The sequence below is a fragment of the Mobula hypostoma genome, chromosome 6 (assembly GCF_963921235.1).
Source record: "Mobula hypostoma chromosome 6, sMobHyp1.1, whole genome shotgun sequence".
NCBI lineage: Eukaryota > Metazoa > Chordata > Chondrichthyes > Myliobatiformes > Myliobatidae > Mobula > Mobula hypostoma.
The window spans coordinates 125,484,520-125,501,925 of record NC_086102.1 but is presented as its reverse complement, the minus strand read 5'-3'; the positions used below and the strand labels follow the sequence as shown (position 1 = coordinate 125,501,925).

General features: G+C 40.5%; 1 protein-coding gene across 3 annotated transcripts in view; it reads left to right on the top strand.

The window, feature by feature from the left end:
* The window catches only part of LOC134348367 (partitioning defective 3 homolog B-like), a 1,227,036-nt gene that overhangs the window by 365,667 nt on the left and 843,963 nt on the right, over positions 1 to 17,406 (top strand). The window contains exon 1 of one of the 3 annotated variants that reach the window (XM_063051618.1): positions 10,556 to 10,843. The exons of the other annotated variants lie outside the window; for them this stretch is intronic. Coding sequence (XP_062907688.1) covers positions 10,799 to 10,843 — 45 coding nt within the window. The 5' untranslated portion in view covers positions 10,556 to 10,798. Of the gene's footprint in view, positions 1 to 10,555; positions 10,844 to 17,406 lie in introns of those variants that run through there. 3 annotated transcript variants of the gene reach the window in all.

Below are 17,406 nucleotides of genomic sequence, written 5' to 3'. Positions count from 1 at the left end.
CATATTGCAGCTTCCCCCAGTGCTATTGTTTCCTTCTCAAACCTTCCTTCGTCTGTTGTAATCCTGGTAGTCAAAGTGATAGTAGTATTCACGACAGTAGCACTTCTCCACCACCTGCCCACTGTTGGACAGTTAGTGATAAGAACTTGGCAAATCTATCCTGCAACATGTTTCACTCTTTTCACTGCACTCGATTGTGCTGTCCTGCTGCGCATGGCCCTTTAAATTTAATCACAATATTAATTTGTTGCGGGTCGACATCATTAACCTCCTGAGGTATCACTGTGCAATTCACCAACTATTTGCTCCTGACTGTAGATTCTTGGCTGAGCCCTGCTCATACGATGAATGGCCTGTTTATCTTAGCGACTGTGTAATGGAAATACATAAATTATAAAAACATCAGCTGCAGTTTAATGGACACAAAATTGTGCATTTATCTTGGATCTGGCACAACAAAAGCACCCTTAGCTGTGCTTTGTCTTCTGTATAATTGATTTGTGGTGGGTTAAAAAACAATGGATTAAATGGCTGTTGGTTGAAGATACTCTTCCCCAGAGGGGTTAGAAGGTCCCATTCAGAGAGGTGAGATTTTAAACATGTAGCATTTTCATTTCAAAAATAAACTTTATTCATAGTAAAAGATATACAAAAAAACGAATCTTAACCATTCATGACCATCACCTTCAGTAGTGCAAACTTTTAAAAAGAAAAACACAAACAAGTTCAAGTTTATTGTCATTCATCTGTGCACATGTATACAGCTAACAAAATAAAGTTTCTCACAAGCCAAGGTGATAAACACAGGGCATTTGTCACAAACAGTACGTAAGATAATATTAACAAGATGATATTGACATTTTTTAAAAAAATTCTGTAGATGAGAAGTTGATATAAAGTGCATAAATGACATATAGTTAAATGTACAACAGTGATACTGCTGTTGGCTCTAGCGTAAATAATGTCCACTGGATGGTAGCAGGGTGTTCAGAAGAACAAACATAACACCAGGCCACCTGTGTGCCCCTTGGGGTGGTATGCCGTTCTCATTGTTTGAGGAGCTTCCCTACAGAAGGCGCAGAAACTGTGGTCCTTCCCCACAGAGCCTTCGCATTGGCTGCATTGAGTTTTAGTGTGTCTCTCAGCACAAAATCCTGCAGCCTGGAATCTGCTGATCTGCAGCATTTCTTACAGAGATCTTGCCAAGCAAGGTCTTGGTGCTTGTTGGTGAGATCTAGCAATGACGCTTTCTGCCAAATGGTTTGGGCAATATGTAGCTTGATGCTGGTGGGTCATTATTACAGCTGTTTGCGAGACACACTTTGTGCTAATGCTGTGCAAATGAAGTTGCAGATTCCCAATTGTGGTAGTTGGCAGAGGAAGAAGGTTCATTATTTTTGATCCAGCATGCATTTTGCAAATTCCCTTTTATTTCACTGCTGTCATTTTAGTGTAGGTAAATGTTAACAATATGCCTACTATGTCCTCCAGGAGGTTTTATCTCACAAAATCCACCTCCAATCTCTAACTGGTTTCTTTAATATCTTCACTGCGCAGAAGTAATCGAGGAACTTTAGTAATCACACAGTTTTTCGACATAAACCTGGATCATCTTGGATCTTCTCCTTCTATTTGGTATGCCAAGAAGAATGGGGGTCCTCCTTTGGTCGGGATCGACCATGGATATTGCACCCTAACTGTCTAGGTACGCAAGCCAGGGCTGTACAATATGGAGAACGAGGTCCCCCTTTCCATGCATCTGGTAAACCAAAGGAATGGCAGAGACTGGTACAATTTAGCGCCAGCAGCATCGCAGGAGTGGCCAGTCTGCGTTGAACTCAACGTAGGACTGCCTTAGGGATTCCAGCTCCAGTTCTCAAGAGAATAAGCCCATTATTCCCATGACTAGTATTACTTCAATTTATCAACTCTCTCTCATCATCTCCACTCTGAATCTTTTTTCCTCACCTACCTACACTAAGCGGTAATTTACTGTATTAATTAACCTACCAGCATATTTTTAGGGTATGTGAGGAAACCCATGTGGTCATGAAGCATGTGTAAAAACTCCACAGAAACTGCAGTTAACAAATAGGATTGAAGTTGGGTTCCTGGAGCTTTGAGGCAGCAGTACTGACTGCTGCAGCACTGTGCCAATCTAAATGCTAACGTAATAAAATTAGACTGGTTATTAGAAAATTTGGACTAACTGGTTTGTTATGGATTCAATTATGAGGCCTTGTTATCTTGTTTAGCTGATGGAAATGAGCCTTAACTAAGTTATTACATTTTATATTTAAACTAAATATGTATTCAGAGCAGAATGTTGTGTTTATTGAACCATGCACAGTAACAAAGGAGTTTTGTAGTAAAATGTAGTTAAATAAATATACCAGTTAAATAGACCTCAAGCAACACACTTTTAATGCTGCAAGATTTCTAGCAATTACGCAGCATGTGAACATTACTGCAAAGCCTTACTTGTGCTTTATTTGTAACTACCCAATGCCATAGTTGCCTCCTCATCAGAAGCTTCTTTTGTCTGTCCTGATCTACTGCTTATAACAGGATTCCACTTCAACCCAACCAAGAGATCTGTTCATGGGTTTAAGGCATAAATTGCATTTGACGTTCAGTGAAACAGCAATCAGAAGGAATTGTACTTTCTTGATGGTTAGTCGTGTCCTGCAGGCTGTCAGTTTTTTTTTGCTGGCCATGGTACTTGACTGTGACAGGCTTTTAGTTATTTCAATCTCAGTGATGTGCTTTTGCACGCCTGTTTATATTAAAACAATACACTTTAATGGGCTTACTCCATCTGTGTGCTTCTATTTAATTTGATTAGCTTAAAGTTGGTGACAGGGCAATACATCAGTCATAATCGATCCTATTAGTATGGAGATGATATGAATGCAAATTGCCTTTATGTCTCATAGCAAGGATATCATGGAATATTAACCATTCGAAATGTAATTTTACTCCTTGATGCAGTTCAGCCGCAACAAACAAAACAGTATTTTTCCATGCAAAGTATTTGGAAAGCTTGTTTGCTCTCAAGTCATCACTCGTACACTTGTCTTTACTTTTATCCAGTTTATAAGATCTTGGCCTTTCACGGTACACCATCTACTTCTGAATCAGGCACAATTTGTAGATCAGAGTATGTAGGAACCTATTTCGACACATCTCTAGTTATTGAGAAGTATTTCTATAATCCTTCTTGAGATGCAACAAAAGCTGTTCTCTATGATTGGCTTTAATCTTTCTATTTATTTTTAAAGCTCCTTGCAGTCTCCTCTGGGCTGAAGAAAGGTCAATTTGTGATGATAAAATTGATCTTTTCTGTATCTCTGAATAGTTGATACTCTGTAGAATTGTGTACTTGTAGACTCTTAGCGTCAGAGAGTTACTTTAACTACTAATAACCAAAAACTCGGGAAGTAACTCCTTTGTGTTTACTGTCAAAAACATAGGGAGACCTAGGCGATGCTTTATGTTGTGGGAAATTGGTAAGTGTGTAGATAATTTTATGATTGAAGGCATTTGGGACTCCAAAAACACAAGTCAATGAAATGTAAATGGAAAATATATTTTCAATGATGTCATGTTTTGATTTGTGTCTCAAACAGAGTAAATAAATTGATTTTTAGGAACAAGTTGTACAGCTTGCTAGAATGTGTGCATATCTGTTGATAACACTTGATATTTAATAGGGAATAGTATTTGCATGTGTGGATCGAAGGCTGCGCTGACACAATAGGGAGACATTTTTAGTCTTCTGTTGTCCAGTTGTTGTCCAATTCATGCTGTCTTACTTCTGGGGAGGAGGGTGACGCATGGGTGTGGGTACTGATGGGTAAAATGTGTCCATGGGAGATGGGAAGTAGAAAATCATGTTGATTAGAGGGTAGCTGTGTTATACAGAACTGGCTATTCTCGGTGCTAACTGATGGCCAAGCCAATAGTGGCAACAAGTTGGCCTCTCTTCAACCCAGGAGTGACTGCAAGGAGCTTTAAAAGAAATAGGACTAAAGCCAATCATAAGAGGGCAGAGCAGAACAGTTTTTGGAGCACCTCGAGGAATTCTATGAATATTTTTCAAAAATGAACCAGAGATGAACAAAGATATGTGGATTTTTTTTTCTGATCTAGTCAGAACACCAGCCACAATTAATGAATAAGTTGGTACAGGAGCACCTGCAGACTAAACTAAACATGGTGGGTATTAAATTGAATGAAATAATACAGGTGATTTAAAGTGTTTGCAATCCCCAGTGTCAGCCATGTTGTATCCTGACTTGTTTCACTGGGAGATTGACAATCTTTTAAATGGGAATTGTGGTGTGGAAGGCTTTGATTTTTTTTATCATAAGTAAATGAATTAATTTACCATGCGGACGGCATTATACATCTGCTTGTCGCCTTGCCAGTGGGGTAAGCTCTTTGCGAATGGATGCCTTAGCCGTGTCATTGCATTTGACAGCATTTTGATTCCCTTGTCAGATACAATTTACAGCTAATCAGATTCCCTTATTTTGTGCCACGATCCTTGCGTGAGTGTGTGAGAGATCCCCATGCCTCCCCCACCATCATCTCTCAGCAGTCCACCTGTTTGTGGTAGCTGCAAATCATTTCAGGCAGGTAGGAGACATGAGCACAGGTCTTCCTTTACTGCAGGGCGTCTCTCCAGATTGTTCATTAAAGACACAGATGAGTTTTTTTCTATCGCTTTCCTATTTTTACAAGGAACATGCACAAAAAATGCATTGACAACAATTCTCTCCAGAAATTGTGTTATAAAGCTACTTCTATGACATTGCACCTTACCTCTTAACAGTGCAGTAGGATATTAATTAATCTGCCTTTTTTTAGCCCAGAATCTTCTAGAACATGTCATCTGTTAGCCGGGTTGTTAGTTAAACTTTTAGTCAGGCCATTTTCTATGTAAATTGCTCAGTGTGGACCGATGTAGTGTAGGAAACAGAGTATCTGAAACCTGGGTGTCTAATACCAGCTGCTTAGCCAGTAAGATTTCAATGCTAGGATAGAACCAGAGAAGCAAGTGGGTATAATTAGTCAAAACTGAGGGAGGAAGGTAGGTTAAGTAAGATTGGATTGAGAAAGAGATGCAACATTATAAAAGAGTAAGAAAAATACAGGAAAATTGCATTTGAAATTTATGAACGTCTTAAATTAACTACTTGTAGAAAAGTTAAAACCGTTCAATTTCTTGTCCAGGGTTCCTGTCTGAGGTGCTGAATCTTATCCCTGTTTTGTTTTAGAGAGTTCATTTGATTTAATTGTGCATTCCTCAGTTAGACCACATATTGAGGAAAGAGTGGGTAGAGGGATGAGAGAAGGAGCCTTGTTACCCAGTCAAAGCTATCTCAGCTACTTGAAAAAGCCTTTGTAGGCAGAGTTGGATACCTGGTCAGAGGTTTGTGCATTATCAAAAGGTATAAGCAGCCACATGTATGGCATGGTGGCTTGCAAAGATAGGTCAATAGGTTTGGCTACTGTGAATTATTCCGACTGTGGGTTAATGGCAAATAGACTCAAAGGGGGAGTTGGTAGGCATGTGGGAGAGAATATGTTGCAAATCTAAATGGGGAAAGAAAAAAAAGACTTGCTCTATTGGGAACTATTTACACTTCTGTGTTTGCTGTGAAATCCTGCCACCCTTTCCTTCCTATAACCCATTTGAAACAAAAATCCAGATCCTGATTGCTTCCAACATAGGCAGATTCTATTGGCCCTTTGTGCTTGCTGTCCAGAAGATCACCAGTTAAAGCTTCACATTGCCGCTCCTCACGTTTTGCAAATTATAGATAATAAAAACCTTGCTTTTGACTCTGCATCCTTTGCTTATCAATCTTTCTCCCTATTTTTCAAAGCATCTCTAATTATCATACCCTTTATCATACATGACTTTCAAAGAGTCAACAGTTCATTCAGCTGTGCCATGTTTTTCCTACTGTTGCTACAAATAGATTGGTTCCTAAAGGACCATGAAACTCAATACTGTATGGTTGTATATTTACAATCGCTATTAGAGTTCATGTGTATGAAATGGATAGAGGAAAATGTCACCATTTACAGACATCCCACCTCTCCTGGAACTTCCGGGAGTCTCCCACAACTTCCGGGAGTCTCCCGCATATTAATAGTGGCTCCCTGATGCCCGCAAATTATATACAATACCACGGAAATCAATTTTTTTGAGAGCGAGCAAGAGAAAAGCAAGAGAGAGTGCGAGAGCGACCATGAGCGAGAGAGAGAGTGAGAAAGCAAGCGAGAGCGTTGAGAGCGCGCGAGCGACCAGGAGAGAGAGAGAGAGAGCGCACCATGGCAGAGTGTTCCAAAAAAAATATAAAACGTACGTCACTCCAGACTATACTAAAGTGTACCCCTGCCTAATAGGGGTCAAAATAATGATAGTGTTGCTCGCTGCACTGTTTGCAACAGTGACTTTTCTATTGCCCATGGTGGGTTAAGACTGTAAAAGACATGTTGAGGTGAGTTTAACAGGTGTCATTCATTCATTAGCATAGTTAACGTTATTTAAACTAGCTGGCTAGCTGCTAAGGAGCTACTCTATTGCAGACATCCCACCTCTCCTGGAAGTCTCCCGCAAATTGATGGTGCTACCTCCCTGAAATGAGTTTTTGCAGGGTGGGATGTCTGCATTTATAATCACATTTATGTTCAATTGTTCATTTATAGGAAGTTGGAAAACAATTTTATTCTATTGTGTATTGTGAAGAGGTGCTGAAAAAATTTTCCAGTTTCCCATCACTTGCCATCATGATCAGCACTTATGCTAACAGAAAGAATTAGAACAAAAATTTTGTAATAAGCCCATTGGGAAAAACTTACAAATAGCAGTTTAGTACCATTTTATGTAATAAGGGATGGCAGATAATTAATGTAGACTTAAGTTGCACATCCTGCTGTTAATATAAACCTGTGGTGTGCTGATTTTCCTAAGCAGTGAAAAATATAAATTCTGCAATTATTTCTTAATTTTCTTAGATCAAAACATTAGAAGATTAATAGTATCGCTAAGGTACAACAGATTTTTGTATTCTGAGCTGCTTAATCTAATTCTTGGATAATATTGTAACATTCAGCCAGTTTTTTTAATGTTCCATCTTCCCTGAAGGCTTGACACTACTTTGGAGCGCTACTGATTTGGGGTGATAGTGGCTGATTTGCCCAAACTTGAATTAACGACAATTTATAGCATAAGAATTGAGAGCATCACTATGGGGCTTGAATTTGCTTTTGCTCTTTGTTTAGCAATATCTTAGTCATCACAGGATTCTAACCAGGAGTAGGAAACAATTCATATTTAACCAACGCAGACACGAGACAGCGTAGTCCTGACGGAGGGTCCTGGCCCGAAACGTCGACTGTACCTCTTCCCATAGATGCTGCCTGGCCTGCTGCGTTCACCAGCATTTTTTGTGTGTGTTGCTCAATTTTAACCAATTTTGTTTGAGCCCTTTTTCTTCAAGTTGGGTAGAAAAAGAACTTTTTAATTACAATCAGAGTTTAAGCATGCTTAAGGTATGGGGGGGGGGGGTGGAATCGCAGAAAAAGACCTTCAAAGATGTTACCTCCAGCACTTAAGAGGACAAGGACAGTGGGTACACCTAAGTATCATCAATTGCAGTTTCCTCTTCAAACATTATATCATCTCAACTTGTCTCTGCATGGACATTGTGCCAAATTCTTGGGAACTACCTAACAGCAGTACTGTGAGCTTATATTTACCATCTCGTACCAAGTATGTGGCTCATTACCATCACAACAATCATTGAATTGAAGTAAGCTTTTCTTGTGATGCCCAGCACCTATGAAAAAAAATTAAGAACAGAATGTGGTCAGAGACTCTGCAAAAACAGTGTGCTGGCTGAAGTGGCCCGTGCTTCTCTGTGTTGTTTTAGGAGGAATTGCATAGCAGTGTGTTAAAAGCAAGATGAGAATGCACTTCTAGCACTTCCTTACCCCACCCCCAGCACTTGTTCCATTTTGATGTGATAATTATTCAGGAATGTACATTTAATACATCTCCAAGGGGATATAGTTAGATAAATACTTTATTGATCCCAAAGGAAATTACAGTGTCACAGTAGCACTGTAAGTGCACAGATATACAAATATTGGAAGAAAGGAAGAAAGAATTAAAAAAATGTTACCACAAACAGTCTCACGGGAAGGGGTCATCACTTCCCTGGCTATAGGTTGACTCATTATAGAGCCTAATGGCCGAGGGTAAGAATGACCTCATATCGCGCTCTTTGGAACAGCGCAGTTGTCTTAGTCTATTACTAAAGTGCTCCTCTGTTCGGCCAAGGTGGGATGCAGAGGGCGAGCAACATTGTCCAGAATTGCCAGGATTTTCTGTTAGGTCCTTTATTCTTCTACAGCCTCCAGTGTGTCCAGTTTGATTCCAATAACAGAGCCAGTCTTTCTAATCAATTTATTGAGCCTGTTGGCATCATCCATCTCGATGCCATTGCCCCAGCACTCCACCGCATAGAAGATTGTACTGGTGACAACAAACTGGTAGAACATGTGGAGGAGAGGTGTGCATACAACAAAGAACTTCAGTCTCCGCAGGAAGTAGAGACACCTCCAGCCCTTCTTGAACACAGACTCTTGGTTGGTGGGGCTGCAACGAAACCAAATTTCCCTTGGGATTAATAAAGTATATCTATCTATCTATCTGTTGGTGCTCCACTCAAGTCTGTCATCCAGGTGCACCCCAAGTACTCTTAGGCCCTCACCACAACCATGTCCTCACCATCAACAGTAACAGAGAGCAATGCAAGCTTAGACTTTCTAAAGACTGTCGTCATCTCCTTTGTCTAACTAAGGTTGATCTCAGATGATTCAGCTGCACCATTTGACACTGTCCTCCACCCAATGTCCCTTTTATTCATCCTTCCGTCCTCCCTTTATACACCCAACTATTGCTGAGTCATCAGAGAATTTCTGTAGATGACATGACACAATGTTGTATCTAAAGTCCATCTCTAGAAGGAACAAGAAGTTATTTCTATGTCTTGAACTAGTTGGCTTTTTCTTTTCCATTTTTAAATCTGATTGAATGTTGAGTGTGATCAGTAAATCCATGTTTATACAAGTGAAACCAGGGTCACAACCTGTAGGTCACTGTGGATAACCAGCAATTTCTGAAATAATAATATAGTAGTAAGCCTACTAAATTACATAGTTTTCTGATAAAATGATTTTAAACAATGCATTTGTCACAAGTATTATTTAACTGGTACAAAATCTTAAATTAAAGAACATAGAATTGTGGGATTGCTTATTTGGGAACTGTCTAGTTTAAATTGCCACATTTCTCCTGCTTCTTTGATGAATTTTTCAATGCCATTACAATTTAGAATTGAAATGGGTACTGTCAGTATATTTGCTGTACAGAATCTGGTGCATTCTGAGCCTATTGATAATGACCACGGCTCAGCTTGCTGTATTGTTCCCTGAATCAGACAGTTCTGCACTCATGCCCCATCCAGAAACATGATTATGCTAATCCACTTGGATTAAACCTTTGATAATCTGGGAAGTTTAGTGGTGTTAGATTGGCATATTTTTCCACATATTAGATGTAAGTCAATAATATTTAAATTCATTTTTAACTACTTTTGTCATTGGAAACCTGTGACCAGTGGTGTTGCCCAAAATTCTAAAGTTCTCCAGTGAAACTGGTGAGTTCAAGTTCAAGTTTATTGTCATTCAACTGTACAGATGTATACCATCAAATGAAACAACATTCCTCCGGACCAAGGTCCATAACACAGTACATTTAACTCACACACATAACACCTGAAATAATGTTACCACATATAAATTAACGAATATTAAGGTCCACTTATGACTCAAGTTAAAAAGTAAACAGTAACTTGAACTTGATTTCTGAAATCAGATAATAGGTTACTGGAGTTTTACTGTGTATGATCCAAACTGACAATTCAGTGCAGTGCAGAGAATAAAACAATTCAAAGTCCTCACTTTTCAAACAGATGTTTATGCATCTTGTCCATTATTCTGTTACTTGAAGAAGATTAGGAGGTTCTTGGTCTCCTGGCAGATACTTACCTCTCCAACCAGAGTGCCTTCTTTGATTGCTGTTGTAGGTCATTGCTTTGCATAAATTGCTTGCTAAACTTCCCCTAATACAACATTCAGAAATACTTCATCATTAAATGTCAAGAGTGTTGAAATATACTCTAAGAGATGCTACACAAATGCATCTGTGTTTGTTCTTTTCTTTGAAGCGTTCTGCCATTGTCTATCTTTAAAATGGTGTGAATGGGTGATCTGGTGACAGAGAATTTGGTTTATGCTTATTAATCAGCTAAAAAGTTATGGGATTTTAAATGGAACATAATAAAATATACCAAAGCGAGTTTATTTTAATTCATAAATCCTGCAATGGCCTTCTGTGAAAAATTTGCAGTGTCTTTTATTAGATAATTACTAATTGTCTGGTGGAATAAAGCAAAATGCTAGACAGTACCTCTGCTAAATCAGCAACGTTACCGAGAGTTAAAAAGAGCACAATGTGAACTGCTGTTGTGAGTCAGCAGCCTCTGGACATGCACAGTAGCTTCGAAGCTGCAGTCTTTTGACTGAATTTAGTGCAGAGTCAGTAGCTGTGTGACTATAGCCGCGGTGAAGAGATTGGAAATACGGTTACATTTCTGGATAGCCTGGCAGCAAGAGGCCTGTGGATTATGCATTTTAGCCTCTGAACGAGTGGAAAATGTTAGGCCCACTGGATGTGCTGTATAGCAGCTTGATGTGCAAGGTAGTAGCCTCAGTATTCATTATAGTTGTCCTGTGATTTTGCTGTGATCTTGCTGTGATCTCTTATTAAACCCTCCCGCCAAAGCTCACTGACATACTTTGGTTGTTGATCTGGTAGTGTTTCATTTTTAAAAGTCGCACCATTCATTTTTAAATCCATTCATGGACCTGCTCCACCCTCCCACCGTAACTATCTCCACTTATACAAGGTCTGAGATACCTGTGACCTTCCATTCTAACCTATTCTGTGTCCCAGTTATAACTGCCTTTGGTGATCTGTGCCCTGAACTCTATAATCTCATCTATCACAAACCTTTTTAAATTCCATCCAGTCTTTGCTCATTTGACTCATTGGTCTCTGTGAGCTGCCATTAGACATTTCCTTATTTTAGAAGAGCGGTATAAATGCTAGTTACTGTCTTTGCCTACTACATAAATATATGAAGTTGTTGAAAAATTCTTCTGGTTTGAGAATTTACATCACACTTCTATTTTAAGTAATTTCCTTTCTTTTGGGAAATGTGTTTTTCTCGTTTTGCTTTAGAAGAGTAATGAAACCTGAAATTACCTGTTTCTGGCTTTTGCAACAGCATTCCAATTGATCATTTGAGCACAAGCTTGAGATGAAGTCTGGTAGTTTGATACAGTGACTGTGCTAAATATACTGGCCATTCCCAGGTCACATGTGCCTGATTTAACTTCAGGTCAAGATGGTGCCAACAAACATTGCTCCCACGGCCGACATCTTCCAGGTGGCCCACAAAAATTTCTTTTTACTTTCTTGCGTTTGTTAAGTGTGTTTCTGGGGCTGTTAGAGCTGGCAATTTACAGTTTGGAGATCGTTTGAGTGACCCAGCACTTCGCTGTCTCTGAGAAGATCGCAGAAAGCATACATATACTCAGATGGCCTCGAGGCAAAGAAACTACAGGACGAGGCCGATGAGCTGATGTTCAAATCTATTTTGCCTTTTAAAGCATCCATTAATCAGCTATTAAAGCATCGAGGAAGATTGAGACATCGAGGGGAATAGGGAAGGCGAGCAAGAATTCAGTGCTGACTGAATTCCCTTTGATCGCTGCCCAGAAGGAATCTGTGAGTGGCCTGTTGCTGTGTGGCTCGCTGTGGCAGGCGGGTAGGCCTCTGTGCTCGTGTGGTATCCCTCTCTTTCGATGAATGTTGGCGACAGCGGAGAATGGTATCATGGTTCTGCGTTCATTGATTACACTATTGCCTTTATGGACTGTGGACTTCTTCAGAATTATGGTTTTTATATTCTGTGTTTTTATAGCCCCTTCCTTTTCCATTTTGTTGTATGATGGGAAGGTGTCTGAGGGTTGATGTTCTGTTTGTTATTTTTTGTGCAGAGGAGGGGTTACTTTTTGGGGGGGTTGATGTTCTTGCTCCGTATTTGTGCGGGGAGAAGGGGTTTTGGGGGTTGATGATCGGGATGCTGTTCTTTTTTGGGCAGAGGGGTGGGTCTGATATTCTTCTCTGAGCGACTTTTATTTTCTTTTTGTTTCATGGCTAACTGGAGAAGACAAATTTCAGAGTTTGTGTACGGGTACATGTTTTGATAATAACTGAATCTTTGAACCTTTGAACTTATGGATGCCTGTGGATGTGAGTGAGTTCCCATAATAATATATAATTCAAGAATCTGATTAATGTATACACACACACATTCATTCCTATGAACTAGTTCTCATTCTCTCCCTCTCTCCCTCCCTCCCCCTCCCGCCCCTTCCTCCCCTTCCCTTTCCCTCCCTCCCTGTCTCCCTTTCCTCCTTTCTCCTTTCAGTATTGTTCTTATCTGTCTTGTGTGCCATTCATTACAATACTGTGCAGGAATGGTTACCATAGCAAGTAATTTTCATGTATTTTTTTCATTTGTGGACAAAATATACTTAAGGACATCTGTAAACATCGAACCTGTTCATTACCCAGGGATGGTCTGTACTTTTAGTTATTCCTTGAATATCATTGCTCTGGTGAATATTGATAGTGCTGAGTTAGATAGGGCCATAAGTAAATGAATCCCAAAGTCATATAAGTTTGTAGGTGTTACCTATTTGTACCAACTGTCACTAATTTTGTTACAGCAATAATATATGTCAGTTTAGTACCTTACATCCATGAGCTCCTTAAAGAGAAAAGGAGTACTAAGAGGCGGTCTGATTCTACCAAGGAAGAACACTGCCCTTGTCCTTTGTTCTGATAGTCTTTGCATAGTTGGTGATAATTGAATATTTGTTGGAGACAATGCTAGTTTTCCTCCTTTACCACTCATCATCATTGTACTTCTGCACAGAAGGACTTAATAGGGACCTGAAGAACACATTTTTCCACGTCAAGGCCAGTGGCGTATCTAAGTTATGGCAGGTATGACACGTGCCCTGGGCCCCACTTGAAGGGGGGCGCCACTGAGCAGTTTCTATTAAAGTCAGACAAGCCATCCTCGGATAGTGAAAAAAGGATTTTCTTCAGATGTATGATCTGTCTTTGATTATCATGGGTGAGAAGCACGAGGGTGGCCTTATTTCAGAGCATTGTGTAAGAAGACCATGAAACGTTTCTTCACGAAGAAGAAGGAAAGTGGAGCTGGAGGATGGAAGAGACGAAAGTTGGAGGCGGAGGAAGCCAAGAAGTCGAGCTAGTTCTTCATGCCCTTCTTTGAAAAGCCTGGAACAAGTAGTTTGACATGTTTCATGGAGTCACCTGCACCTGCTACAAGTTTGTTAGAATCCGAAGGTGGATCAAGTACAAATGCGTCCCAAGCCAAGGAGGAAGTCAAGTCAGATATATCCGAGTATGATGAGATTAAGTGAGGCTATCACAGAGAACGTGGACATGACAGGAGGGGAAGATAATGGTAGTGGTGGTGATGTTGAGTTTATTGACGAGATTGAATGTGACGACACTGAACCTAGTGAACTGGATGGTGTCAAAGAGCCTCGAACTGTCATACCAGAATTGATTGAACAGCCTGACATTGGACTTCTGAAGTTCGACAAGGATACTGGAAAAGAAATTCTGCCTAACGCGTTGAGAACAAATAATAAAGCTGGGTTCGAAGTATTTCCAGAACAGTGAGGGGCCTTTCCTACCAACAAATAACCGCTCAATGAACTTGGTTCAAGAGGAAATTGTGGTGAGGAAGTGAATCGCTCATGGCTGGTCTATTCCCCTTCTAAAAAGTCTGCATTTTGTATCTGTTGTCTTCTCTGTTCCCGGTCAGACCATCAATCCTCATTGAGCAGGAAAGTGGACTTAACCAGTGGAAAGCACCTGAAAGGATTAGTGTTCATGAAAGTGCCAAGAATCATCGGGAATGCTTCACACAGTGGAAAGAAATGGAAAGAAATTTAGCTGGAAACAGAGGAGTTATTGACGCGGTATTTCAGTCACAGATTGAGAGGGAAAAACCGAAGTGGTGTGATATCTTGACGAGAATCCTTCACTGCATAAAATTCCTTGCGACTCCGAACCTGGCTTTGCGAGGACACAAGGAGTCACTTCAGCTAGATGATGACTCCAATGTGGGAAATTTCCTTGGCTTACTGAAACTACTGGCCATCTTTGACCCTGTCATAAAAGAACAGCTCACTCATTTGGGAAGTCATCCTGGATCCACATCTTATCTTTCACTGGGTGTCCAGAACGAATTCATCCACATGATGGCATCCACTGTTCACCAGAGTTTACTGAGAAGCATTTGTAAAGCCAAGTACTGTGGTCTCATGTTCAACTCGACTCCTGATCAGGCACACCGTGAGCAGATGTCAGAAATAGTGAAGTATGTGGAAGTTGATTCTGAGAGGAAAACAGTCCGTGTCAGAGAGTCCTTCCTTGGTTTTATCCAGATAAGCCAGAAGGATGCTGAGAGCTTGGTTGAAGACATCTTGAAACAGCTAGAGAAGGACAAAATGGAGCTACAAGATTGTTGGTCACAGTGCTATGACAATGCTGCTTTGATGGCTGGACACAGAAGTGGTGTTCATCAAAGAATAAGTTAGAAAAACAACCTGGCAGTGTTGGTGAATTGCGACAGTCACTCACTCAACTTGGGTGTACATGCAGCCAAGCAGGATACAATGATGGTCACGTTTTTTGGAACCATCGAAGCTGTCTACGTGTTTTTCTCTTGTTCAACACAGCGCTGGGAAAAACTCAAAAACGCCGTGCCTGTGGTTGTTAAGTCTGAGTCCAAAACCGGGTGGAGTGCAAGGACAGAAACAATGAAGCCTGTCAACAAGTACCTTGAGGAAATGCTTCAAGTTCTCCAGGATATGATAGACAATGAACACGAGACCAGTGAAACAAGAAGTGGCACAAGGCAGCTTAACAACTGCATGTTGAGTTACGATTTTCTGATTTTGCTAGGATTTTGGAATAAAGTACTCATTCGCATTAACCATATTCAAAAGAGGCTGCAGGATCTTAGCATGAACTTTCACGATGCTTCCCTGGACTTGAAAGCCCTCCGAGATCATTTTTATGATGAAGGAGAAGTGTTGGTCAGTGAGTCACTCAAAGAAGTCCGTCTCTGTCAAGATTGGAATATTGAATTGAAAGATGTCAGAGACGAAAGAAACAAATGGCTGATGAGAATTCAAGAGATGCTGAGTTAACAGCTAAGGAGGAAATGGAAAGGGTCATGAAGGGAACACCGACTTTCTTCACAGAGAAATGGACGAAAGGTTCGCTCGTTTGCACGACAATGACGCCAAGTCTGGGCTCCTTCTCAATGTCGAGGGACTGTGTTACGGTGCCGACAGTAACGACCTAAAGAAGAAGTGCGAAATTTGGGCAAATTGTACAGCTCTGATGTTGATGGACAGCAGCTATATGAAGAAATTTTGGATTGCAGAATGTTGCTATCAAGGCGGGTCAACATGAAAATATCAAGACCTGAAGAGCTTCTTGAATTTATTGTTCAGTATGGTGATGAGAGTGTCTCCCTCAATCTTCGCATTGCTATTCAGATAATGCGGACCATCGCAGTTTCCATCACCAGCTGTGAGAGATCATTCAGCAAGTTAAAACTTATACTTTCGTATTTGAGAGCCTCCATGGTTCAAGGCAGACTCTGTGATCTTGCTCTGCTGAGTGTAGAAAGAGAAGAAACTGAAAAAACTGACTTTGATCACATCATAGACCAATTTGCATCAGTGAAAGCAAAGAAGGTGCAGTTATAATTTTCAGTAGTGCCATAATTTGTTAATTAAAAGATTAATGAGCTTGACTTGTATTTTTGAGCTGATATTATGGTAAGGTTATCTAAAAGATGGGTATCAGATGTTTGGACAGGGGTGCAATTTCAGTGCTTGCCATAGGCGCTTTTTCCCGTAGATATGCCCCTGGTCAAGGCTGATAGGTATATGGAACAAGCTGGCAGAGGAGGCTGTAGAGGTGGTAGAATTACAGGTGGTAGAAAAGGCATTAGACAGGTACATGGATAGGAAAGGTTTAAACGTATATGGGCCAAACACAGGCAAATGGAATTAGCACAGGTAGACAAGTTGGACAGTTGGATGAATTGGGCCAAAGGAACTGTTTCAATGCTGCTTCTGTGACCCTATGACCTCTACTCTATTGCCTTTTATATTGGTTAAATCTACAGTCACAGGAATTGTAGACAAAAGCATTAAAAGATACCATACATGTGTAAGGGCTGCTTTATGATGTACTTTCAGACCCCTCATAGAAATCTTGTTAATGCTCATAAAAAGTAAGAATCATCAGTTCTGGGAGGAGAAACTTTCTTATTTGAGGTTCCATATTCATTTGGCTTGCTGTGTGCAGTTGGCTACTTTATAGGGATTGTGGAAGGCCATAAGTAGAGCAAGTGATTTTGAACAGGCAGGCCCAGATCATGCTTGGACCAGTTTGCTCTCTCTCTCTCTCTGTTTTCTGTAGCTGCATTTTATCTTTTGTTGCTTTGTGGAATGAGTCCATTGAGATTCTGGAAGGCTTGCCCACAGTAGCTAGATCTGTACTGGTGCAGCGGATGGCTATGAATTTGCCCTCGGATACGTGAAAGCAATTTCCCTGGGCTCAAAGTAGGACTCCAGCTAAGCAAAGGTCAGGGCACTCTATTAGGCTTGGGGAATGACTTCTCAATGTCATTATTTAAAAGAAATTTTGCTTGTACTTGGTGAAGGAAATTCTTTCTCTTCTGTTTTCATTCTGGGTTGTTCTCCATTCATTTCAGTCCTGATGAAGGGTCTTGGCCTGAAACTTCAACTGTTTATTCCTCTCCTTAGATTCTTCCTGACCTTCTGAGTTTCTTTGGCATTTTGTGCATAATGCTCTGGATTTCCAGTATCTGTAGAATCTCTTGTGTTTTCTCTTCAATGACAGATACAGCACTCTGTGGAGGGCATGGGCCATGGTATGCATTTGTTTACTTGCTTTCTTTGCAGCGTAATAGAGTTCTAACACTGGACTGCGTAAGTACTTGAGAAGAAGATTGCACTGACGGGAACTGCACTGTCCTGTCAGGCTTCTAAGGTTCAGGCCTGTGCTTTACAATGTGTACTTGCTGTTTGCAGAGACAAGCTGAC